The sequence below is a fragment of the Mus caroli genome, unplaced genomic scaffold (genome assembly GCF_978045245.1).
Source record: "Mus caroli unplaced genomic scaffold, Mus_caroli_1 scaffold_6, whole genome shotgun sequence".
Taxonomy (NCBI): domain Eukaryota; kingdom Metazoa; phylum Chordata; class Mammalia; order Rodentia; family Muridae; genus Mus; species Mus caroli.
The window spans coordinates 53,086,201-53,111,066 of NW_028227261.1; the positions used below are offsets into that span (position 1 = coordinate 53,086,201).

A 24,866-nucleotide genomic window follows, 5' to 3' on the forward strand; every position below is an offset into this window, starting at 1 on the left:
ATAGTCAAAGAGAATAAAAAGGCTCATCCATGCTGTTAGTAGATGGCAGTCTGGGCTGTCATCACAAGCTTTTGAAACTAATTCTACCCCACAGACATTGCTTCAAGTTCCCCAAAGCTGTAACAGCTGGACAGTTGCCAAGTCCTGCAGGTCCTTTGTTGCTGAGAGAAAACACTTCCTCATCTGAATGCACCCTAACTCAGAAAAACCCTCTTTGGGGCCAGTAAGAAGGCTCAGCCAGCAAAGGTGCCTCCTGCCAAAGCTGCAACCTGAGTTCTATCTCAGGTCACCACAAGACAGAAAGAAAAGATCTTCTGCAAACTGTCTCAGTTTTATGAGTGAGTGTGCAAGTGGATACACACACACACACACACACACACACACACGTACACACAATAAACAAACAAACAAACAAATAAATAAGATAATTGTTTAAAAAACGGGGGAGAAAAAAAAAGTACCACCAATTAGCACGCACTGAGTGCCTTTGCTCTAGCACTAAACACTAAACGCTAAACTCTTTAAATACAGTTGACTAATTCTTATCTTATGGTGATCCATTTCTCAGATGAGAAAATCAGACCCAGACGTGTTGAGTCACTCATTTGTAATCACAGAGCAAGAAAGAACACAGGAAGAAAGAAGAACAGGAAGGCTAGCTCCAGATCCTGCTTCTTAATCCTGGGGAGTTAGGCGGGTAGGAGGGCTGGACTATTATGGTGGAAGAGGTTCAGGTCCTGGGAACACATAAGCACAGTTAATCATTCTGCCTTGGGGCTCAGACTTAAGGTTTGTGTTTTACGATTCAAACTATCTCATACCAGTCTCATTCTCAAAACCTTGCCAAGGCTCTCAAGTAAACTAATAATAAAGTTTACTTATCATTCACAACCAGAAAGTACCGGTGCCCTCCTATCTGCCCAGCCTTTCCCACCTTGCTCCTCACTGGGGCTGCAGCCACTAGGGTCTATGGGTGAAGTTCCTTGGAGGTATTGGTTTCTTTCTCAATGACCATCCAACTAGTTTCTGTTCGTCCTCAGGGCTCAAGTTCAAGGTCACGTATTGACAAAGCTCTTCCTTGTGTCTCAATCTATTTCATTCCCCATAATAACAGACAACAATAATTAGAGACAGTGTTAAATAATACTGGGTGCCAGATAAAGTTATAAATGATTTGCATGTAAAGACTCTATTAACGTTACCGTAGCTCTAAGAGGTTTTAGCATTGTTCCTCCTTTTATGTGTGAAAAAGTGGGACATAGTTATAGCATCACGGACCCTCCTTCATTACAGTTATCAAGTTCACACTGGTGCCAGTACTTAGGAGGGATGGGGCTGGACTACGAACAACAAAGCAGAGGTTACTGAAGTGGTCTGTAGGTGGGGACTGTGGCCAGGCTCAGGAGGAAAGAACACAGGCTTTCTTTTTTAAAAAAAATTATTTTCAGCATCTTAAATTATGTGTATATATGTGTGTATCTGCCTGTGAACTCAGGTGCCTTGGACTGTGGAAGGTGGTGCTAGATTTCTTAGAGCTGGAGATACCAAGAGAAGTACCTGTTTCTAACTGCAGAGCCTGCCCCACCCTACCCCCCACCTTAGGAAAAGATGTTATTTTTATTATGTCTCAATGATGTGTATATGTGTATGTATGTGCCTATGCCTGCAGAGATCATGTGCTTTCAAGAAAGAAAGATCCAGATCTCAGTTCTGACCTCTCACCTGTTAACCTGCTGTCTTGAGCAAGTCCAGGTTCTTCCCTGAGCTGTCTTTGCAATCCATGAGGAACAATACCTGAAGAAACAGTAGGTAGTAGATCATAGATCCAGAGGATGCAGCATAGTGCCTGGACCTAGAAATGCAGTCATCACTAGGTCCTTTCCTCTCTTGTTGTCAGAGGCAGGCATGAGGGACTTGGAAACATCTCATGCTAGCTAGACTCTGGACCCTGGAAATGTGAAGACCAGAGTACAATTGGGAGAAATCTGTTGTGGCTGCCTCTGCTGGTTAAGTGAGTCAGATGTCCACCATGGCCTCAGCTCACTTCGTAGACACAGTGAAGAAAGGGGTGAGAAATGTACACAGACGTCTGAGTGCTACCCTTGGTCCTTGTCAACAGCTCTGGAAGAGAGGAAGTCAAGACAATAAGCTAAGACCCAGTGAGTTCTATTGCCTGTTCTCTATTTCAAGGGGACAGTCCCTGCTTTGTTTCTCTTCTCTCCAGTGAAACACTTCCCTGAAATTCTCCTGGCTTCTGAGAACTGCTCTAGAATCAGCCCACAGTGATCAGAAGCGAGCAGAACCCATCTTGTCCCTTGGATCATTCTGTGGATGTGGGAGTAGAAAGGGACACTAGGAAGGGTCCCTTCCTTCCTGTACGAAGTTCTCCTAGCAACTTTTCATTTCCATCCTCCTGCAGGCTAAGATCTACTTACCCATGTGGAGAGGAGAAGGGAGGGAGGGTATGCACGAGGGAGCTTTCCCTGTCCCAGCAGTAAGTACTTCCCATGTGGTGTTCTGCTGGTAGGATTTTTACCTGTCTCCCAAGGGCAGCTCTGAGCTGGCCTCAATTTCTACTCCCTGCTGAGCTGCCTGTGCTGGAAAATCCTGTGCCTAGAAAGGTGTGTATCAACCCTGATGGGTGGACTTAAACAGTTGCAGTGAGTTGTGTGGATGTACTCAGACTATCTCACCAAGCGAGATCCTCACGGGTTTATGCAAAAAATGCTCAGATAACTGAGGTCTGGCTTCTCAGAGCCATTTGCTGTTCTTGGCAGTTTGTTTTTAAGGGTAATAGCCTGACATATGCATTACTAGCTCATTCTCCCTCTTACTGAGTCTCTAATATGTCACAGAGAATCTGTCTTCAACTCAGAGTCAATTTCTACAAAACCGGATTTTGATTTTTTTTTTTTTATGGGAGGAGGAGGAAAGTGTTTTAAACTAAGAAAGCGTTCCTTCAGGTCTTACAACATCCCCCATTATCTTCAGGAGACATATTTCAAGACCGCAGGACATGCCAAGAATCGCACGAAGTCCCAAATGGACCCCACATGTGTTGTCTGTTCCTATGATCATATACCTGTGATGAAATTTTACTTAAGAGTTAGGCTCAGTCATAGATCAGCAACAGTAAACAGTAAAATAGAAGAGATTCTGTTCTAAGTGAGGCTGGGCTTACTTGAAGACAGGCACTGTGATAGCGCAGCATCCAATCTCACAACCCAGAGGGTGACTAAGGAACCAAGGGGCAGTTAGTTCATAAGGCATAGATCTGCAGAATGAGCAGACTCACCCCCCGCCAGAGGGATCAGATGGAACAATGTCATCAAAATACTCAAAGGCCATGTGACTATAAGCTTATGAATTTCCCTCTCTGTGGGATTTTCACTTTATTACTTTTGGACCAGGTTGACTAAATATAATTGAAACCTTTAAAAAAAAAAGAAACTGAAGATAAGGGGGACAGGGAGGGGTATATCATATTACCATGGAAAAGAAGTCAACGGGAAAGTTCCATGGTGCTTTCTGTTCTGGTTCCCTACTGATACCAGAAGTCATGGATTCTTAGCTCTCCCATACTGACCATCTGCAACACACTAGGCCACACGAGGCCTGCTGAGGTCATGTGATGCATGCTCTAGAAAGCCAATTGCAGTTTTCTCATTGTTTTGCCTGTGTCAAGTCACTTAATCCATATAAGTAGCTTATAGGGCATGTGCACTCCTTGCATTCTAATTAGCAAGTGAAGCAACTGAGCCATGGAGAGATTAAGTAATTTGTCCCAAGGTCACAAGGCAGTCAGAGCTAGAATTTGGAACGGGTATTCTAGCTCGGTCATCACCACACCAACATGGCCTTTCTTATTTACTCTAAGAATTTACTCCACAATAACAATAATATTTCTCCAGATAAGAAACCAACGTTTTGGAGAATAAGTTATTGGAGAGACTGGTCCAGATTCCTAACTCAGTCCCTCTCGGTAAGTTATTAAGTACCCATTCTGTAGCGCTGTGGTGGGTACTGAGAGAATGTTATCATTTAACAGGCTTCACTTCACGTGCCTTGAGCGTCACATGCCATCAAGGTTAGCCAGGGATTTCAGCACTGTGCGCATGTTCTGAGAGTCAGCAGAGCTTTAGGCAAGCCTGAACAAAGCAAAGGAAGCAGCCGAGCTCCTCCGATGTTTCGGACTCAAGCTTGGGCAATCGTTCACTGCTCTTTGCTCATTCCATTAGTGTTTATTGGGCATCAGTTAGGTTTTACATTCTTAGTTGGGAGCCCAAAACTAGAGGATTTGTCTATGCATTTGAGATACTCATGCTTCAGTTAGGGAAGAAAACAAGATATTTCAAGTACTATCTTGAGATTTTGAGACACTGATTAAAAGTTTCTGAGATAATAATTGAATAGGACATTATAGGGACACAATCTGAAGATGCCAGGTAAGTAGTCTCAAATGATAAAAATGTACATTCCAGGTGGAAATGGATAAATCATGTGGTATTTTCTAAATATATACGATATACTAGGCCTTTTATCGAAAATACATGTTTATTTTAATCGTCACTCAAGAATTCAAGAAGCAAAAAACATATACAGCCCTGGGAAAAGAGTCAGTGTGGAAAGATAGGAGGTAGGAGGCTGGCATATTTAACTCACACAGCCATGAATTGAGCAATGTAGGGGTGGGGCAATAAGGGAGACAAGGACACATGCACTCACGCACACACGCATGCACGCACAAATGCACGTACACTCCCACACATGCACACTCACACACACCACCCGAAACCAAAACAAGACATTGTTAATAATAAACAATCAATAATGGGGCTTAGAAGAAGCATGCTAGACAGACAGAAGGCTGGGTCAGAACGTGCAAACACTGTGGACAGCAGACCACGTTGGAAGATGACCATAATGTTTTGGGTACAGGCAAACAAAGTCCTTTACTCCAGTAGAGAAGAAAAGACTAGAAAGAAATGGTTAAAGGAGCTGGCTGTCCTGGCAATGAGAGAGAAATGGATGATGATGGTGCAGCTCTGGTTCTCCCAAGCCAGGAACTGCAGAACAAGGGAATAGAGCAGGGAGGACATGGAACCTGGGTCCCCATGTAACTCAAGAAGGGTTACCAAAAGTTTCAAGTGTCTAGCATTTCTATACACCCCAGTGATAAATAAAGGAAGGGAACTGTACTGGCTATTTTTGTGTCAACTTGACACAGCTGGAGTTATCACAGAGAAAGGAGCTTCAGTTGAGGAAATGCCTCCATGAGATCCAACTATAAGGCATTTTCTCAATTAGTGATCAAGGGGGAAAGGCCCCTTGTGGGTGGGACCATCCCTGGGCTGGTAGTCTTGGGTTCTATAAGAGAGTAGGCTGAGCAAGCCAGGGGAGGCAAGCCAGTAAAGAACATCCCTCCATGGCCTCTGCATCAGCTCCTGCTTTCTGACCTGCTTGAGTTCCAGTCCTGACTTCCTTTGGTGATGAACAGCAGTATGGAAGTGTAAGCTGAATAAACCCTTTCCTCCCCAACTTGCTTCTTGGTCATGATGTTTGTGCAGGAATAGAAACCCTGACTAAGACAGGAACCATCCATGGACTGGAGGGGCCAGGATTGAAATGAGAAGTAGGTTTTATAGCCTGCATGGTAGATGAAGGGAGCCAGATCTGAAGAGATGATGAAGGTAGCTTTCTGGCTCTGAGCCTCAGTGGTAGAAAAGTCCAGGTGTGGAGCGAGTCCTTGGCAGACATTCCAGCTGCAGCTCAGGTAAACAGAGCCTGCAGGCATTCCCAGGAAGAGGCAGCTGTGTCCCGAAGGGCTTTTCTCCGACAGGCCTGGAAGCTGCTACGTGATCGGGCTTGAGGCGGGCAGCAGCTGGGGTTTGAGAGGACACAGGCACGTGGATAGCCTCCTGTGGGTACACTGCTGCAGACGAGACAGCCCTGAGAACCAGTTTGTCTTCCTGGCTTCCTCCTCCACCCTTCGCTACAGAGGCTCAGTGCCACAGCCGTACCAGCTGCAGAAAGATTGATTCAGAGATGAGGGCTACAGCTTTGAGCCGTGCAGAGGCAGCAGAAAAGGCAATCCGTGTGCCTCTTTGAAGAACGCTGTTTGTTTAAGGATCCAACCGTCAAACAACTTCAGTAGCAGACAACAGTGATTTGGCTAGAACAATGTATGTCCCTGAATTAACATCAAGATGGGCTGAACAGAGCAAACTAGAGACTCCTTTTTTTTCAAAGTTCAGTATCTTCCTGTATGGTCTCAATTACAGGAGATCTATTTGTGCACAAAACATTTAGCAATAATATCTGGGTGTCTTTTGGAGTCTACTGTAACCAAAGAGAAAGAAAGGCCGGAACAAAATGCAAAGGGCAAAAAGAAACTGTTTGGAGACAAGTCGGCTACAGTGTAAACTTTTCGTTCTGTCTCATAGCAAAACCTGACGGCTGGCTTTGAAAAAAAAAAAGTGTCTGTATCTAGGTCCCTGGCAGTGATTTGCCTCTGGGAGGGCCAGCAATCTATTTAATGACTCCATTGACGTCAATGGCATAACTGAAATACTTACTAACATGCATGATTCCAGCTTTCAGGGGGAGGGGGTGGACGGTGTCTCTCGGCAGCGCAAAAACACGATGTGGAGTCTGCGAGGAACGGACTTGGCTTTTTCTGCAAATGCTAAGGGACTAGATGCTGCTGGTCCCCCAGGTCCTGATTAATATGAGGAAAAAAACTTTTCCTGCTAAATGAAGAAATTAATTCTGAACAAGGGACCGTGGCCACTAATAAGCAAAACCTTATTTTTAGCTGTGTTTGCTCAAGGGAACAGTTTTTACCATTCTCACTTTAGCTGCCTTACTAATGATTTTGCAGTTAGCCATCCTTAAATTTAGACATATATGAAATCATTGCAAATCAATGCAGGCAGTTCAGCGTCCATGTTCTGGGGTAAATGTTTATAGGATGGCTATTTTAGACAAAACAGGCTCTTTCAAACCATTTGGGGAACTATCTTGAGAATTTCCTAGCTTTTCTGGTATAGTTCTATTTTATGACTTCTATTTGTATATAAAGGCTCTTTACATATGGTGTATAACTGAGCAGATTGTCCCAGAATTCCAGGTTACACACATCATACCGAACACTGAAGAAAATGTCTGCTATTTTTATTTTCCCCTTTTCTTTTTTGTAATTTCCTTCGAGACCTCCTTTGTCCTGAGTGGCCAGGGTCTTTGATAAGATGGTTGATCTTATTTCTGTTTGCCCGTGTGTTGTAATCCTGCCTGACTGTTCTTGCTTAACGCAGAAACCAAGTAAAGGTTCAGCTTGTGCTGGCCTCCCTCTCCAGTCATCTGCCACGGATTAGTTTTCAAGCCTGAGCCATGGTCCTCAGAGAGACCTCTGCCCATATACAGCCATCCCGCTCACATCCTAGTCCTGGCAGTTCTAGCAAAGCCTTGACTTTCTGAGCTGTTCAGGGTCAGAGACCATGTACTGAGCCCCTGTTCTATTTCTTGAGCAAAATGTGCTTCTGGCACATCTACTTGGATTTCAGAAATAGTCAAAGCTAAGTGAAGATGAGTGAGGAGTCATGTGGAGAAACAGGCTTCCTGAAAGGAGGTCTCTTCTTCTCTTCATCGGCTGTATCATCATTCCTTCCAGAGTGGCCCTGAAGTGATGCTAGAAGACAAGGCCTCCCTGGAGCTTGGGAAAAACCTTAATTAAGGCTGCTGTTCAGTTAGGTCAGCACATTTTGTGCCTTACTGGAAGACATCTGCTTCCTCATCCTATTTCTCCAAATACATTCTTTCCTTGAAATATATTTTAATTGACTCATGTTGAAAATCACTACAGTTAATGCTACAGACACCCAAGCTGTAGTCTGCGGTAGTCTGGCCTGGAGATCTCCGGGCAGCTCTTCAGATATCTCATCGACATGGTTGGCTGCCATTTTGGATGATCCATCAACTTCTGGGTTACTTTAAAAACAGCTCTATTACAAGTGGTGATAGTCATGATTTGCACCAATGGCTCTTAGTAAATTTTAGATGAAATAGGATGATAGAATACCCTACTCCACACGTAATCCTGGCTGCCACAAAATTCTATACTTGATATATATTGTTGTAAATTAAGTCATTTATGAGACTCAGAGGTGAGAGTTTCTTTAAAAAAATATGTTTCTAATCTTTTTGTGTAGGAAAAAAATTCCTTCTGCAAAGGCAATGATCACCTAGCAATTTTTTTTCTTAGTAGGTTCTCTCATGACATAGTCAAAAGTGTAAATGAGATATATGCACAAGCACAGGAATAAGGGTATGGGGAAAACATGGCAGTGATTACATAACCACACATATGTATACAAGTTGATTTGTTTCAATTATTTGATTTGGTTTTTCCTTTGGGAAATCTTGAGTTTTCAGTCTTCCATGTTGAATATGTCCAAGTGAAAGAATTCAAGTTCCTGCCTTGTTTTAGACTTAATTTTCTTTTATTAAGCTATTTTCTTTTCTTTTTCACTCCTACACAGAAAATAAAACCCCAAGAATTTACTAATTCAAAACAAAGTGATGCTAGTCTCCAAGTGGAGCGGCTCATAACCTAGGATTTTTACTACCGTCACGAGGCTTCACTGTGACCTCCCAAATCTGTGCACTCAGGCTTTGGAGCTGTTCTCTGCCAATTTAGTCCTCCATTTTTGAATGGTGGCTTCCCTACTTTGTCAGCAAAATGTCAACTTCTTAGGTTTTATTTTTTCTTATTCAAAACTGCATGAACACATTGGCATACATACGGCCCCAACACCTTCTAATTTCAGTAGAGTAAGTGATAAAGACTCTGAAGAAAAAAACAGAAGCACAGAAGTAAATCCTTCCTTCAGACGCAGAAACTGGCTTAGTATTACATTTTACCTTTATGAGCGCATTCTTTCAAATAAAGCCCAACCTTTATGTAGTCCCGGCCAGTTTGGCATTTACTCTGTTTTGGCCATGTAGACACAATTTACCATACCATAAAGACAAAGAGATGAGAAAGATGTAGTCTCAGCCCCCAGGAACCCAGGATCCAGTGGGACAGACATACCACTGGGGAACCATAGTGTACCCCAGAATTAAATTCTCGACAAAATAGGAACAATCATGCTAAAAAAACAAGTTGTTATTTCAAAGACAAGACTTTCCTATTGCTCCCCAAAAGCTGAGAATCTGGTCCAGCAGAGAGAAGAGCTGACTCTGACTGAGAGATTTCATCACCCAGTGACTCAAGGTAAGTGTAGAGACTTCAACCAGATTGGAAGAATTCACTGGAATTGAAGAATCACATTTCATTTACATGAATGAAGAAGCAGCAGAAGAAGAAGGAGTAGAAGAGGAAGAGAAGGAGAGTGAAGAGAAGAAAAGTAGGAGGGAGAAAAGTACCGGAGGAGAAGAGGAGGGAGAGAGAAGAACAAGGGGGTGGGGAACAAGGAGAGGAAGATGCTGCAGGGAGCCATCTTTTGCCATCTGGCTTCTCCTGTTTGCTTCCATTGTTGAATATGTTCAAACTATTATCTTGTACGTTTTTTTTCCTCTTTAGATTTATTTATTTATTATGTATACAGCATTCTGCCTGCATGTATGCCTGCAGGCCAGAAGAGGGCACCAGATCCTGTTACAGAGGGTTGTGAGCCACCATGTGGTTGCTAGGAATTGAACTGAGAACCTTGGGAAGAGCAGTGTCCTCTTAAACTCTGAGCTGTCTCTCCAGCCAGCGTCTTGTACTTGTTAAACCTATTTCTATCAAAATGTATGAGTTCAAATTAAGTACTTCTAAATGCACACCTGATTTTCTTTCATAAATTTTCAATTAAAAAAACACTTATGTTTTAAAGCAGTGCTCCAGTGTTCCATGCTGTTCGCTCAAAGCCGTGTATTTTTCATTCCCCTTTAAAGTTTCTATTTAAACACACCTCTCTGTCATATGCTGATAAATATTAAAATAACAGGAAAAATCTGCCCGACTTATTTCAGCTGATAATAAGAACAAAACACGGGATGTGTGTCTCCTCTGTCCTCTTCTGCCTGTGGTTTACCGGTGAGAAGATTCCGAAACCAGTAATTACGTAATAATTAGTACCACCACAGTCTCTTCCCAGAGAAAACCCAGGATTGTTGTAGTTTGCCACAAAGACAGACAAAAACAAATTGCCTTAAGGGGCAACCTTACTTCTTAGCTCCATTGTTTCAAAGGCACTTAAGAAAGCTCCCGATGCCAAGCTGTAGTCAATGTGCCAATAATCATAAAACATCTTTCAGTGTTTTTGCTAATGAGTTAATTTATAGAACCCTAAGTGCCATACACCCTCCTGGTATATGCTCATATTTATTACAAGAAACAGGAAATGTATTTTAAATATTCAAATTGGTATCAGAAACATGTTGGTAGAATTGGCAAACAAAGCCACCACGTGGGCAGGCCAATAAGATGAAACAACAGGCGGTTCAAAACAGCTCCTTTGATCTCCTCAGCGTCTAGCACAGCTACACACTAAGAAGCTACTCTGTTTCTTTTTATACCTAACGGAAGTGGCCCATCAGCATGCCGAGGTTTTGAAGTCTGTGGGCAGAACACTGTTTCCTTCTTTCTAGCTCATATCACAGGACTCTGGTGTACAGCCACCTTGCTTCATGTCTTTCTTTCACTTTTTTTCTACATCTTTTCCCTTCTAAAAGTTTTAAAAGCATATTCCGTAAGTGCTTCAGAAGCCAATGAGGAAATGGAATGCACTGCCTTTGTTCCCTTCGTTCAGAGGTTAGTAATTTATGATACTTCTGAGATCCTTATGGCCGTCATACTAACAGAACACAACATCCGAGGAGGAAGTACCCGAGTATGGAGGAAGGGACTAGCACCGTTAGATATCAGGGGGCCATGCCGAGTGTATCTTCATCCCCTGCTATAAGAATGGGACAGGGTCAAGGGAGAGGAATTCATGGACCTCATCAAAGTCACCTAAGTGGTTGCATGTGACAAATACATGTTGGACATATCTCTCTGGTGTTCCTCCAAGGTGGCCCTCCTTCTCAATGGACTTCGATACACAAGAAGAGCAGATGCTTGTAACTGAAAGATGAGAGGAATGAAGCTGGAAGGAATGAACCTCCAAGAGAAAATCTTCGTGAGCTAGAAAGAACCTTTGGTTTCACACCTGGCTAGGATGTGGAGCAACTTGTAGCTAGAACTGATGCTAAGAGGAAACCCTTTAATGTGCCTTGGGGACCTTGGGCTAATGTGGGCACCCTGTGGGAGAATGTTTGAGGTTAGCACTCCAGGAGTTCACTGGGGGTCAGCAAGCTAAGGTCAAGTTGCACTCTTGACATACAGACAGCTGCCTCCTCTTCTGGATGCGGCAGGACCACACATTTAATTGTGAAGCCCTAGGCACACAGTGGGCACTTTGTTTCTAAATATTTTTAGTTGGGCTTCACTTGGGGTGATGGGACACTGTTGAAAAAAAGGTCACCAAGTGACTTGCTTCTGAGGGTTACAGTGTGCATATAAAGGCTGTTATTCAAATAACAGTCTCGAATAATTGCTTCGGAATGCAGAGATGGATCTCTGGAGGAGGCCTACCTTGCAGGCTGACTCTGGAGACTGGAGCCTGACTAGCCGCTGGTGACCTCCTGTGGAGAAGCAGAAAAAGAGGCTGAGTATGCATTGAAAAGCACCCCAACCCTACCACGATCCCTGATGCCCCAGGAGATTTTCAGGGCTTAATGAGTTATCCAGTGACATAAGGTTATCACCGGAAGGCTGGCTCCTGTAATATGTGTAGAAGATTGCAATTCTCTCATATCCAGATGGCCTGGAATTTCCCTCTGCACAGCATCAGGATGCAACAATTCCCCAGGAAGGAAGTTGTTTACCTCAAGTCCCCTGCCAACCCCTCCACTTCAGGTTTTCTGGTAGAGCCTCTCAGAAAAAACAAAAAACAAACAAACAAAAAACCCACCACCACCACCACCACCAGCATCAAAACAGTTGCTTAGGTCTCAGTTCAGAAGTCAGCATGGATCCCAGTTCTTGGAGGACAGAAGGCCACAGCCAGAGGGACACTTAGAGATGTGTCAGTCAGGACCTACATTACCTGCACCTCAGGAAACTGAGATGTTTGAGAGGACAAATCATTTGCCAAATACCACACCCAGCAACTAGCCCACAGCGATCCTGGTTTCTTCACTGGAGGCACTGGATCTTCATGGAGAAATGAGGGTGTTATTTTCACCATCTCCTTACACCAAGAGGCAAACGAAACAAACCAACCAACCCGTATTCCACTAAGAGTGCAACGCCCCTTATTTGCGTGTGTTTGCGCACATGTGTGCAGATGTGTTTGTCCATGTAGGTATGGGTGAAAGCAGGGTCTCTCAGTGAAGCTGGCAATTGTCTTTCCGGCTAGGCTGACTGGTCAGCAAGTCTCTGGAATCTGTCTCTGCCCCTCGGGGCTAGAGCTAGGAGAATGTGCTATCTCGTAGGCTTTTCATACTAGCTTTTCTCTCTTGTTTCCTGTCAGCTCCTAGCTCTTTGCTGGTCTCATCTTTCTTCTGGTGCTTGGCAGAATTTCTCCATCAGACTCTCGCAGATTCCCAGTGCTTTGCTGGAGGCCCTTCCTGTGCAAGTAAAGAACAGTGACCTCTAACTTCAGAGTGCATCAGAGTCATCTACCAGACATATTAGAAGATTCTGCTCCAGCCTGCCTCTGGTCTTCTGATTTAGTAGACAAGAAGCAGCCCTGTCTCTGGGGTTTCAAAGCAGTGACCTCAGTTACCATTGCCTATGGGATCACATGCAGTGACCCGCAGTGGAGAGAGAGATCTGTATTTCTAGCAAGCTCTCAGATGCTACCAACACGGATGGTCTCAGATGCCCCTTCAGAAGCCCTGACAGTAGTCTGTGCCACTTTCCCACACATGATGTTGTTGATGATCAAGAAAGAGATGCAGGTCAGTAGTTATGAGTAGAAGTGTCCGGACATTAGTGACAATATCCTACAGACAGACACTTGTACCCATCCCTTTGACTATTAGACTGCTGAGACAATGGACCCCAAGACATTAGGATTTTCCCCAGAGGAAAGAGAAAAAGAGATCCACACAGTGCTGAGGACTCGTCAGACCTGGAGCTGAGATGGATAGATCAGTCATAGGCAGGACCATAGCTCGAGCAGAACTCTTTAGTTATGGGCCCCTCTTGCCTTCTATTTAACCTAACATTCCTGTCAGGAGCCTGACGATGGTCTTGTGTATGTGTGAGGGAGGAGGGTGCCACTGAGTTGCTCCCCAGTGCTGCTCTAATTGAATAAATCTCCATTTTCTGTGGTCTCTTTTAATTGTCGTGTCGAGAATGTATAGCATGCTACTCTGCCAGGGCCCAGACTTTGAGTCTAACAAGCTCTGGTATCATCATAAGCAAGCATCAGACTCACTCTGGGAGATATTTCATAAATACCTTTCCCACCTCTTAAGAGTTCATTTTCATGTCTGGTGCAGGGCCTAAGGATCTGCACTTTAAAGTCCTCTTTGGATCCCCATGCATAGGCAGGTCTGAGGGAGAGGCCAAATTCTAAATGATGGAGAAAAGCATGCAAGGCCATTGCTGAGGAAGGCTCTGCTTGCTGGGTGGCCACAGTTGTGACTTTCCTCCAGAGATTTCTTTCCCTGGGGATAAGAGAAACCTGTATGTAGTGCTTTTTATGTAGCTGCAGGTCCATGGACAGGTTTCCATAGCTACCAGCAGTGGCCCTACTGGGTGATGCTGAGCAGTATTTTCTTTGGTATCTGATTCTCATGTGCGATGGAGTAGAGGAATCCTCATGCCAAGATTGCTGTTCTCTGTTGGACACCGTGCTTGACATTTCTTAGTTCTCGCCCGAGGGAGTGTTATCATTTAACTTTAGGGAGCAGGAGACTGGAGAAGCCTGCTACAGCACACATGGTGCTTTCCAACTGGCAGGGAAATATTCAAAGCCAAGTCTTTCTGAATCCGAAGTGCTAGATCCTTTACTTCCATTATAGCATCCATTGAACACTTCTGCGCTAGGCCTGAGAGCGGAGGTTTTGTTTTCTTGTTGTTGTTGTTATTGTTTCAGGGAAATTGAAGGATTTCATTCCAAATTTTTCAGCCTGGCACACAAAGCCTTTTTAGCTTTCTGTCCTCACCGACCACCTCTAGTTTATCACTAGACTTCCTCGGTACCTGACAGTTCATCTCAGACCACAGACTGGCTGTGTGCTCTCATGCATTTGTTACTTCTCCCTTGCTGAACTCCAAAATTGTAATTAAAATATGAACGGTCTAATTAGGGTTTGATACATAACTCCCTAGATTAAAGGTAAACTTTATGTAGGCAAGGAAAGACTTGTTCACTACTGGGTCCCAGGATGTTACCCGAGAAAGCCTTCATACGCCAAGTACACGGGAACACTCACTGAGTGGCATGTTAGATCAATAGATGCATGAAAATTTGATGGTCACTTTGCTCAGGCCCAGGTGGGTCTCTTCCTTTGCTTTGAACTCAGCCTGCTCCTTTCTTGCTGATGCTCAGGCCATACTTTTGCTGGGGAAGCTCTCTGCACACTAAACATCATGCACCTTTGAAGATTACAAATCTTCTTCAAAAGGACACCATATTCCTAATCGAAAATTGCCCCTCCCCTCTCTAACCTCTCATGGTGCCTTGGTGCTCTGTCTTGGTTCATAGGCTGTCTACGTTGCATGCCATCTCTTATTGCTGTGACTTTGTGGATGTCTGTCTTGGGGGCTGACTCTCTTGTATAACTTGGGACTGTATTGAGACCGTCCTGCACTTATGCTGGAATGAGTGTCCCTTGCCTGTGCTATGCAGTTTCCTACACTTACTCTACTGCTGTACTGTACCTCGACTCCCACCTTCCTGTCTGTTCCCCTGGCACAGTTGTAAGGAATATAAGGGGAGACCGAGTCTCATTCCTTCCTAGTCGCGCCCCTGCAGTCCGGCATCAGAGTGATGTGCATCTCACTGCATATCCAACGGGTTCACAGCACCATGCCGGACCTAAAGCTCTACTACAGAGCAATTGTGATAAAAACTGCATGGTACTGGTATAGTGACAGACAAATAGACCAATGGAATAGAATTGAAGACCCAGAAATGAACCCACACACCTACGGTCACTTGATCTTCGACAAGGGAGCTAAAAACATCCAGTGGAAGAAAGACAGCATTTTCAACAAATGGTGCTGGCACAACTGGTTGTTAACATGTAAAAGAATGCGAATCGATCCATTCCTATCTCCTTGTACTAAGGTCAAGTCTAAGTGGATCAAGGAACTTCACATAAAACCAGAGACACTGAAACTTATAGAGGAGAAAGTGGGGAAAAACCTTGAAGATATGGGCACAGGGGAAAAATTCCTGAATAGAACAGTAATGGCTTGTGCTGTAAGATCGAGAATTGACAAGTGGGACCTCATGAAACTACAAAGCTTCTGCAAGGCTAAAGACACCATCAATAAGACAAAAAAAACCACCAACAGATTGGGAAAGGATCTTCACCTATCCTAAATCAGATAAGGGACTAATATCCAATATATATAAAGAACTCAAGAAGGTGGACTCCAGAAAGTCAAATAACCCCATTAAAAAATGGGGCTCAGAACTGAACAAAGAATTCTCACCTGAGGAATACCGAATGGCAGAGAAACACCTGAAAAAATGTTCAACATCCTTAATCATCAGGGAAATGCAAATCAAAACAACCCTGAGATTCCACCTCACACCAGTCAGAATGGCTAAGATCAAAAATTCAGGTGACAGCAGATGCTGGCGAGGATGTGGAGAAAGAGGAACACTCCTCCATTGTTGGTGGTATTGCAAGCTTGTACAACCACTCTGGAAATCAGTCTGGCGGTTCCTCAGAAAATTGGACATAGTACTACCGGAGGATCCAGCAATACCTCTCCTGGGCATATATCCAGAAGAAGTCCCAACCGGTAAAAAGGACACATGCTCCACTATGTTCATAGCAGCCCTATTTATAATAGCCAGAAGCTGGAAAGAACCCAGATGTCCCTCAACAGAGGAATGGATACAGAAATTATGGTACATTTACACAATGGAGTACTACTCAGCTATTAAAAAGAATGAATTTATGAAATTCCTAGCCAAATGGATGGACCTGGAGGGCATCATCTTGAGTGAAGTAACACAATCACAAAAGAACTCACACAATATGTATTCATTGATAAGTGGATATTAGCCCAAAACTTAGGATACCCAAGATATAAGATACAATTTGCTAAACGCATGAAACTCAAGAAGAATGAAGACCAAAGTGTGGACACTGTGCACCTTCTTAGAATTGGGAACAAAACACCCAGGGAAGGAGCTACAGAGACAAAGTTTGTAGCTGTGATGAAAGGATGGTCCATTTAGAGACTGCTGTATCCAGGGATCCGTCCCATAATCAGCTTCTAAACGCTGACACCATTGCATACACTAGCAAGATCTTGCTGAAAGGACCCAAATATAGCTGTCTCTTGTGAGACGATGCCGGGGCCTAGCAAACACAGGAGTGGATGTTCACAGTCAGCTATTGGATGTATCACAGGGCTCCCAATGGAGAAGCTAGAGAAAGTACCCAAGGAGCTAAAGGGATCTGCAACCCTATTGTTGGAACAACATGATGTACTAACCGGAACCCTGGAGCTCTTGTCTCTAGCTGCATATGTATCGAAAGATGGCCTAGTCGGCCATCAATGGAAAGAGAGGCCCATTGGACTTGCAAACTTTATATGCCCCAATATAGGGGAATGCCAGGGCCAAAAGAATGGGAATGGGTGGGTAGGGAAGTGGGGGGCGCTATGGGGGACTTTTGGGATAGTATTGGAAATGTAATTGAGGAAATTATGTAATAAAAATATTTAAAAAAAAAAAAAAAAAAAAAAAAAAAAAAAAAAAAAAAGAGAACTGGGCTACAGCAGAAGCCAAGAATCTTAACCCCAATCCAGACTCTGGCACCTTCCAGGTGCGTAGCCCCTGGTAGCTCACCGAACCTCAGTTTCTTTCTCCCTTGGGGCAAGCAGGCAATAACTACTACTTCCTGGTGATTTACAGTGTGTGAGGTCCCGTGTGATGGGGCTCACATATATTCCCTCACTTTCTCTGAGGGAATTTGGCTAGGTATTTTCCATATCTGAGTGTTCAAGATTTTATGATTCTCAGCTAATTTAAATACCATGCCAAAATATACAAATCTCTGAAAGACATTCCAGGTTCACACTAAAGAAGATGGCTATTAATTTTCAAAGAATATGTACATTCTGATCAAATTATACCTTTGAAGAATTGTGAATGCAAACATGATGTGATTCCTTTGTATGACATTGATGTGTCACACATATCAGTCATTGCTGCTGGATGATGGAAGAGGCCGTTTTGGGTACTGGGTGGTGAGCACTCTCAACAGTACCACTGGTCTTTTGGAAGCCATCAAGTACTTCAAGGAAATGTCTCTGGTTAACAACCCCAAATGAATGCTACAGTTTTCAAAATTAACTCCTGGGACAACGGAAGTGTAAGTTTTTATTTGCAGCCAAGAAATACAGTCCTGGTCCTTCATTTCATTAAGGTGGAAAGGAAACCACCTTAGCAGAAATTTTAAGATTTTTTTTTTTTTTACCCTTTGGGTGGCAAAGCTCGGGCAGACAATGGACCGCTTTATGCAGAGCAAAGAGCCAAAAGATAAAAGAAACCGTAAGTTAAGAGAAGTATAACTCTGTGTGGGAGTTCCTTTTCACATAATAAACCACACTAGCCAGATGTCTCATGAAAACCACGCCAAGGACATAATTACTGCTTAAATGCTACATTCAAGACAGGGAGTGGCACCCTGGAACCCACGTTAAATATCCCAGAAAGCAACTTCGAAATTCCATGGATCTTACAGCTCCAATTGTTAACATAAGTTAATGCATGTAGTGGGGAGGGGGAATGCTTTCTGTATGCTGTCTGCACCCCTGGGAGACAATCTTATCTTCACTTGCTTTTCTTATTTGTTGGTGGGCACTGACCACCTAGCAGTAGAGTGGCCTGTATCAGTGGACTCTCAGCTCTCCAACCTACGCCTACCATATTGGTCCATTTGTGGCTTAAAACCAACACCACTCAGGTCTTAGCCAGAACCTCACAGAAGTGCTCTCAGCCCCTATTGGAGAAGTGTTAGAGGATCTGCCTTTCCTGAAGTTTTTGTCCTTTGAAGCTGATTATAGAGATACGTGAGATCACGCTGAAGATAGTAGCTCATACCTGTATTCCCAGTGCTTCAGAAGCTGAGAAAGGAAGATTGCCATGAGGCCAAGGCCAGCCTGCGCCACACAGTGAGTTAGTGAGTTCCAGGTCATCTGGGGCTATAGAGGGAAACCTTATCTTGAAATAAGATAATCTAAAAGTCTAACAATACATGGCAAGACTCACTCTATAAAACACAGATATGGACTTGCAGAAGATCAGCAGATGCCGAGGGCTAATTGCTGGAGACATACTCCCTTTTATAAATATGTCTTGTCTTGGACAAATGTGACACAAGGCGTCATGGTTTGAGAGGTGGTTCTCAGTCTGAGGGTGATCATGCCTCTAGGTACATTCTGTGCACGATATTTGTTTAGGGTCTTAAGATACCTGTTTCCCAGAGCTTTGTGTAATCCAGAACACACAGCGATGTGAAGACCCAATTCTTAAGGAAGCAGCTTCAATGTATCAATTATCAGGGTTAGGCTGTCTCTAATGCTACGGATGGAGGAGGAACAGCCACACCTATGCTAACAAATAGCATTGAAAATATCATGCCAACCCCATGTCTACTTGGATCTGTGTAACACATCAGTTTGTTCTCAAATATGGTTTACTAGAGAAGCTTGTGAAATCTACTCATCATTTCTTCCTTGTCCCACCTGTACCATTCTGACCTGGGGCTACATTCCTCAGGACACTGGCTTAGTTGATGTTTGACTTTAGCTTCTCTGATTGTCCTCTGTTTCATACATGGCTCCTACATAAACGTTTAAGCCATCCAAGGGCTTTTTCTGCACCCAGGGTGAGTGAACAGGTGCTCACCAGAAGCTGCGTGGTTGATCATAGTCAGGTCATTTTATCTCAGCCTTGACTCCTTATCTGTAAAGTGGAAGTACTAATATCTGTCACGACTATTGCTTGCGGAGACCATTGCTGAGATAATTGATATGAAAACCCTTCTAGGTTCAGTAAGGTGAATTATCAGTTATAATAGCTTGCAGTTACTATGCTATATGCCAGTTGAGTGCTTCCTGAATATTAATTCACTTAATCCCCGTACAACCTTATCTTATGGTTTAGGAAACCAAGACCCAGAAAAGATAATTAACTTGCCCATGTATATGATTTCCAAGCAGAATGATTCTAAGCAGATTCCAGAACTGAATGTTGTGGCCAATATGAATAGTCCCAGAAACCGATTACCCAGAGAACAACATGCAATGCTAAGGAAATTCCTAATTTCCAGTAAAGACAGTGCGCTAGGTCATTAGCATGCCTTGGGGCCAAATTGAGATCACTCAGGTAGGCTTAGCAGGTTCAGAAAAGCATATTGAGAAAGATGACACTCAACCTAAAAGATGTCGGAACATGGCTAATCTGACAGTGACAGGTATAAAAAGACAGTCTAAGCAGAAAGAGCAGAGAGGAATAGACAGAAAACTCCTGGGTCCCAGTTGCTCCAGCCCATGTGGCAGAGACGTGATCTGACTGCTCACTGATTAATCACCGGCACTTCCTGTTAGCACATAAGCCACAAAGGAGCAGAGAGAGACCTTGGCTGTGTGGACCACTATGAGATCATCAGTGCTTGATATAAACTGAATGGCCAGTAAGGATCTGTGCAATTAGGTACATGCAGGCTCCAAACCCAAGTTCCACATATTGGCTGGGTATTCCTGAGTGTTGAAAGTTTCAGATTTGTTTTTTTGTTTATATTTCAGATTCTGGAATATCTTAATATGCATGGTGAGAAATCTTAGGGAAGGGAATCAAGACTGAATAGAAAATTCATTTGTTTTATGTGCACATTCCACAAATAACCCAATGGAGATCTTATAATGCAACTCTGTGCAAGCTATCACTCGAGGCCAGATGTGGATCTCTTCATTCTTGGCATCATATCAGAGTTCAAAAAGTCTGAATTTTGGATTTTTTTGATAGGAATGCTCAACTATTTCTTTTTTTTTTTCTAAATATACTACAACCAATGTTCCATCATGTTAATTTAATCTGGGTTGTAAGGCATCTTAGCTACAATGTATAAGCATCTACTTTTCATCCCAAAGAGTGGTCCCCTGCAATGCCCTAGCCAGAGATGGGCATGATCACACAAATAGTGTGTAAGATAATGCTCTCTGGTGGGAGCCTGCAGAACAGTGGAGAGACCAGGATAGGAGAGATGCCACAGCAGTATGCAACTTCCTCTTGCAAGGGGACTTACTGCAGAACAAACCACAGGACTGTGAGAGGAGGGTAATTGTCCAATTAGGCTCTACCTGCATGTCCTATCACCTGCCTCATCAGAATCTGGATGAAGTCAAATGATGGATGGATCACTTTACAAAGACTGAATATAGATCCTGCTGTGGTAACTACCGACTGGAAAGCAAGAGAATCAAGCGGCAGATCCAATGTTTCTCTAACCCACGGTACATCCACAAGCTAGTTCCGAGATTCCTGAGCACTCAAGGTTTCCTTCTCTAAACCAGAGGTTGAATGCATGGGTTTGCAACCCTCTCCTAACCCTTGCCAAGACCGTGGATTCTATGACCCTCTGAGGCTATGATGATCTTTGAAACACAACTGAACTTCTTGGTCCTTAGACTATATATTTCCAGATGGGGTGTGTGTTGTGACTCAGCTTATAGGGCTGGTTTCTAATGTTTGTGTCCAGTGTCCTTCAGCGTTCTGTGCTGTTGTGGGAGGGAACTGAAATTCTGCAGAACAACGAGGCTTACTTGTTTGGCGCTCCATGAAGGTTTGTCAGCAGGGTGAAGTTGTTTCTTACACTTCGCAAACTGGCAAGAACCTGCAAGGAGAATGTTTCAGAATTGGTTAGGGTCAAAAGACTGTATTTAAAAATCACACCAGTGATGAAGTTCAGGCAAGCATGATACCTACGTACCTGGGCAAAAGGAGTGACAATCAGGTCATCGCCGTGTCTGGTGAAAAGAGAGAGAAAGAAGCAGAAGAGATGAATATCAACTGCGACACACATGTTACACTAAGTTTATCAGTGTTAGTGACCTACTTGTTCTGGGAGAAAGGCAGGAGCCCATGAACCTGAAAGAGAAAAACAGTACCCAGCTCGTGACTCCGAGCCTTACTGTGTGATTCTGTCTAAAAGCTTTGGCAAGTAAGCGTGTGCCCTTGGGGCATACGGTCCCACTAAATGGCAAGCCCAGATTCCTATAATTCATACTGACTTGTGGATTTGACTTGCCTGAGCCAGGAAACTCAAAGGGAGGGCTGCCCATAGGCACACTGTGCACTGGAAAAAATGGTATAACAGTCTGGATAAAGGGTAACATTGGATTTCCTGGCTTTTGTTGATTTGAACCACAGCTTTTATACCATTTAAATACAGATTTCTGTCTGGGAATTCCATTACTTTTTGTTTTTAATATACTCTTTTTTTTTTCTTCTTAAAGTACCCAAGGAAAAAAATTTTAATGGGAATGTGCAGTCTGAGCCTCCTAAGCAGTAACAGTTGACACTCATCTGGTCCCAAAGACATAATTATGCTCTACCTCCTGTTTCATCAGTCTGCGCTTGGGACCAGTGAAACTGTGTTTGCAGCAACGCGCTTTCTGTGCGCTGGCATCTGCTCCCTTAATCTGCAAAAGACTGCCTTCAGCAAGCTCTCAGCTGAAGGTTTGGGAAACCGCATTAGCCACCATCACCAAATTAGGTTAATTTGCTGGCACCCCGTGAATCAGCAACATGGAAGCTGATGGCAGTGAGCTCCCCTCCCTGTCTGGCCTACCTCCTCTGTCCTCTACCGTCACACCAAAGGTGGTGCTTCCTTCATGGTCATGTGAGGGTACCCTGCAATAATTAAACACCTTTCGGGTACCAGGCACCGTGCAACGTTGGGTTTCAGAGTGGCAGAGCATGTGCGTCTATGACTACCCTTCTCTGATATGGGCTTTAGCAAAGTGCCTTGTTAGTGTGGCAGTCTCCACCCTCGTCTTTAGTCAGGCATTCTCTGAAATGATTCGAAGGCCCAGTTTGAACAGTGATAAGAACCAGAAAGGGAACTGGCAAGCAGTAAGCATTCTTGATGTGATTGGCTGTTGTGTGTTGGCAAGCAGTAAGCATTCTTTATGTGATTGGCCGCTGTGTGCACTGGCACATTTACTATTGGCCGTGCAGCTGTGAGGCAAGCATATCGCAGGTGCTATCAAGTCAGTAGCTGCTACCTAGCATGTAGCTGGGCCTCTTTGCTCCCCAAGATCTGTGCTTTTGACACGATACTTGTGATTTTATGATGGCATATGATGACCCAGTTGGCAAAGCAAATTATGCAGAAGCCACAATCTTGCAAATAAAAACGTAATGAAGGAGATCAAAAAATGCACACACACACAGAAAGAAATACACACAGTGGGTACTGAATGGGAATATGAATGAAATACTGAATACCAAAAGAGAGATTAACTCTAGATTAGTGGAAGTAAGAAGGGCTTGGCTAAGTCAGTAGTGTCTGAGATGGGCTTTTAGGGGCAGGGGTGTACTCTGTAAGAAGGCAGAGATGATAGATGCTACTAATGAGAGAAATGGTAACGGCTGAGGGTTTCACATGGAAAAACAGTGAATAGAATCATTGGTGGCTAGAGGAAAACATTTACTATAGGTGTGTGTAAAGAATAAGGTTGAAAGGTCCCCCTACCCGAGATATGGGGGAAAAAGCCTATGATGTTGTGATTAACTCCACAGGACCAGGTAAGCCAGGGAGGGAGTTCAGTGAAGTGTGTGTGTGTGTGTGGGGGGGGGTGAGATAGACAAACCAAGAATGTTTTTGTTTTTTGTTTGTTTGTTTGTTTTTTAATCAAAAACGCTGTGGCTGCTGAGGGGCAGGACTTCAGGGAGAGCCCCGGGAGCACCGCTGAGAGAGAGGGTTACTGGCAATGAGAAAGAGGAGATGCCGCCAAGAAGGGAACAGGAAATGATGCATTGAAGAGACGCCAGGGATCTTGTTAGAATTCAGCATTTGCTTGCATAAGGAAATAGTATTTTCCTTAAAAAAAAAAAAAAGAGCATCTGAGAAAATAGTCATGAGAAAAACAAAAAAAAGTGCAGAGGACTTGGGAATTTTCATGGGACCCGTGGAGCTTTAGGGTACATGCTGAGCTTAAGGTGATCAGGGACACCCAGGTGGCACTACGGACCAGGATGGTGGTGTTAACAAGGGATTGATAATACTACAGAGTTAGGCTTCGCCAAGGCGGGAGGGAGAGCTATGGTGGGGGATGGCTTCGTTCAAGGCAGTATCTGTAGTTAAGGAGGCCAGAGGAGAGGCCTGGGGGTTTCAGAAAGGGGCTAAAAGCAGAGAGAATAAAAATGGAGTGAGAAATGGTTGTTAGAAATGGCATGTGGTAACTTGCCCCCCAACTGCCTGCATTTTCATATGGCAAACGTCCAGATGGGGGAAAGATCTTCCTGTCCAGATTTCTGAGATAAAGCTGACATGGTTCATAACATGCAAGGGTGAGTTGGAGCCCAGGGAAATTGATTCAGAGTCATGCAGCTCTTCAGTGGCCCCTGGATATCTGGTGTTTAATTACGGAATGGAAGTCAAGTCATTTAGGGAGACAGACAGCCCACCACACACTGAGCTGGGTATCAAATCATCCAGTAAGACCCAGGCCCATCAACTCACATGGAGCTGATGTGGGGCAAGTGATCTGGAGAGGGAGTATGACTATAGAAACTAACAATTAAAGAGGGTGCACAGCACAGCACAACACCGACAGCACAGCACAGCACAGACAGCACAGCACAGCACAGCACAGCACAGCACAGCACAGCACAGCACAGCACAGACAGCACAGCACAGCACAGCACAGCATCAGCAAAGCTTTCCCAGTGGACTTCCTTTTGGAGTTGGGACAGCAGGATATTCAGAAACTTTGGGGGGAGGGAGGAGGTGTTTTGGCAGATCACCTGCACTCGCTCTGTAAGATCGTTAGAGTGACTAACCTAATGCTGTAGATCAAATAATAGCCAGTAGAGATATAAGCAGATGTAGAGCAAGTATCAAGGAAGAAACTAAGTAAAATGAAACAAACAAACAAATAATCTAGAATATAAAACTATTTTGAAATCATAATATGCTATTTTACAAGTTAAGAATAGACTTCAATTGCAATAGAAAAATATTTGACTATGGAAACAGATTATTTATTTATTTATTTACTTATTTATTTAATTTCCCAGCTCACTGGAGAAAGCAGTGTAAGCTTCTCAACAGCAAAGTGGAATATTCAGAACTGTTACACAAGCACCCTCTAGTGACAGAATTGGAGCATTATACCCTTACAAACCAACTTGAGGACTCCCAAGTATGGAATGACATCTTGCAATTGGATCTTGGAATTGAGTGTGTAGGTCATATCTTAACCATGAAATGGCTTTTTAAAATGCAACAAAACATGCCGATCCTTACCACCATACTCTGAATTTTATTAACTTACTCCCCATTTCTCTGTTTCTTTACAATATGTGGAATTATCTTGCACTAATAGTTGCCTTGAGCCTGCCTCTGGC

The 24,866-nt window shown here is 43.7% G+C and overlaps 1 protein-coding gene across 8 annotated transcripts in view; it reads right to left on the reverse strand.

Annotated features, from left to right (window-relative positions):
* Pde4b (phosphodiesterase 4B) overlaps nt 1-24,866 on the reverse strand; it is a 553,986-nt gene that overhangs the window by 95,520 nt on the left and 433,600 nt on the right. For all 8 annotated transcript variants that reach the window (XM_021159265.3, XM_029475816.2, XM_085839158.1 and 5 more), the window contains 3 exons: nt 21,223-21,259; nt 21,056-21,126; nt 11,621-11,670 (listed from right to left, as the gene is read on the reverse strand). In XM_021159265.3, coding sequence (XP_021014924.1) covers nt 11,621-11,670; nt 21,056-21,126; nt 21,223-21,259 — 158 coding nt within the window. The remainder of the gene's footprint in view (nt 1-11,620; nt 11,671-21,055; nt 21,127-21,222; nt 21,260-24,866) is intronic.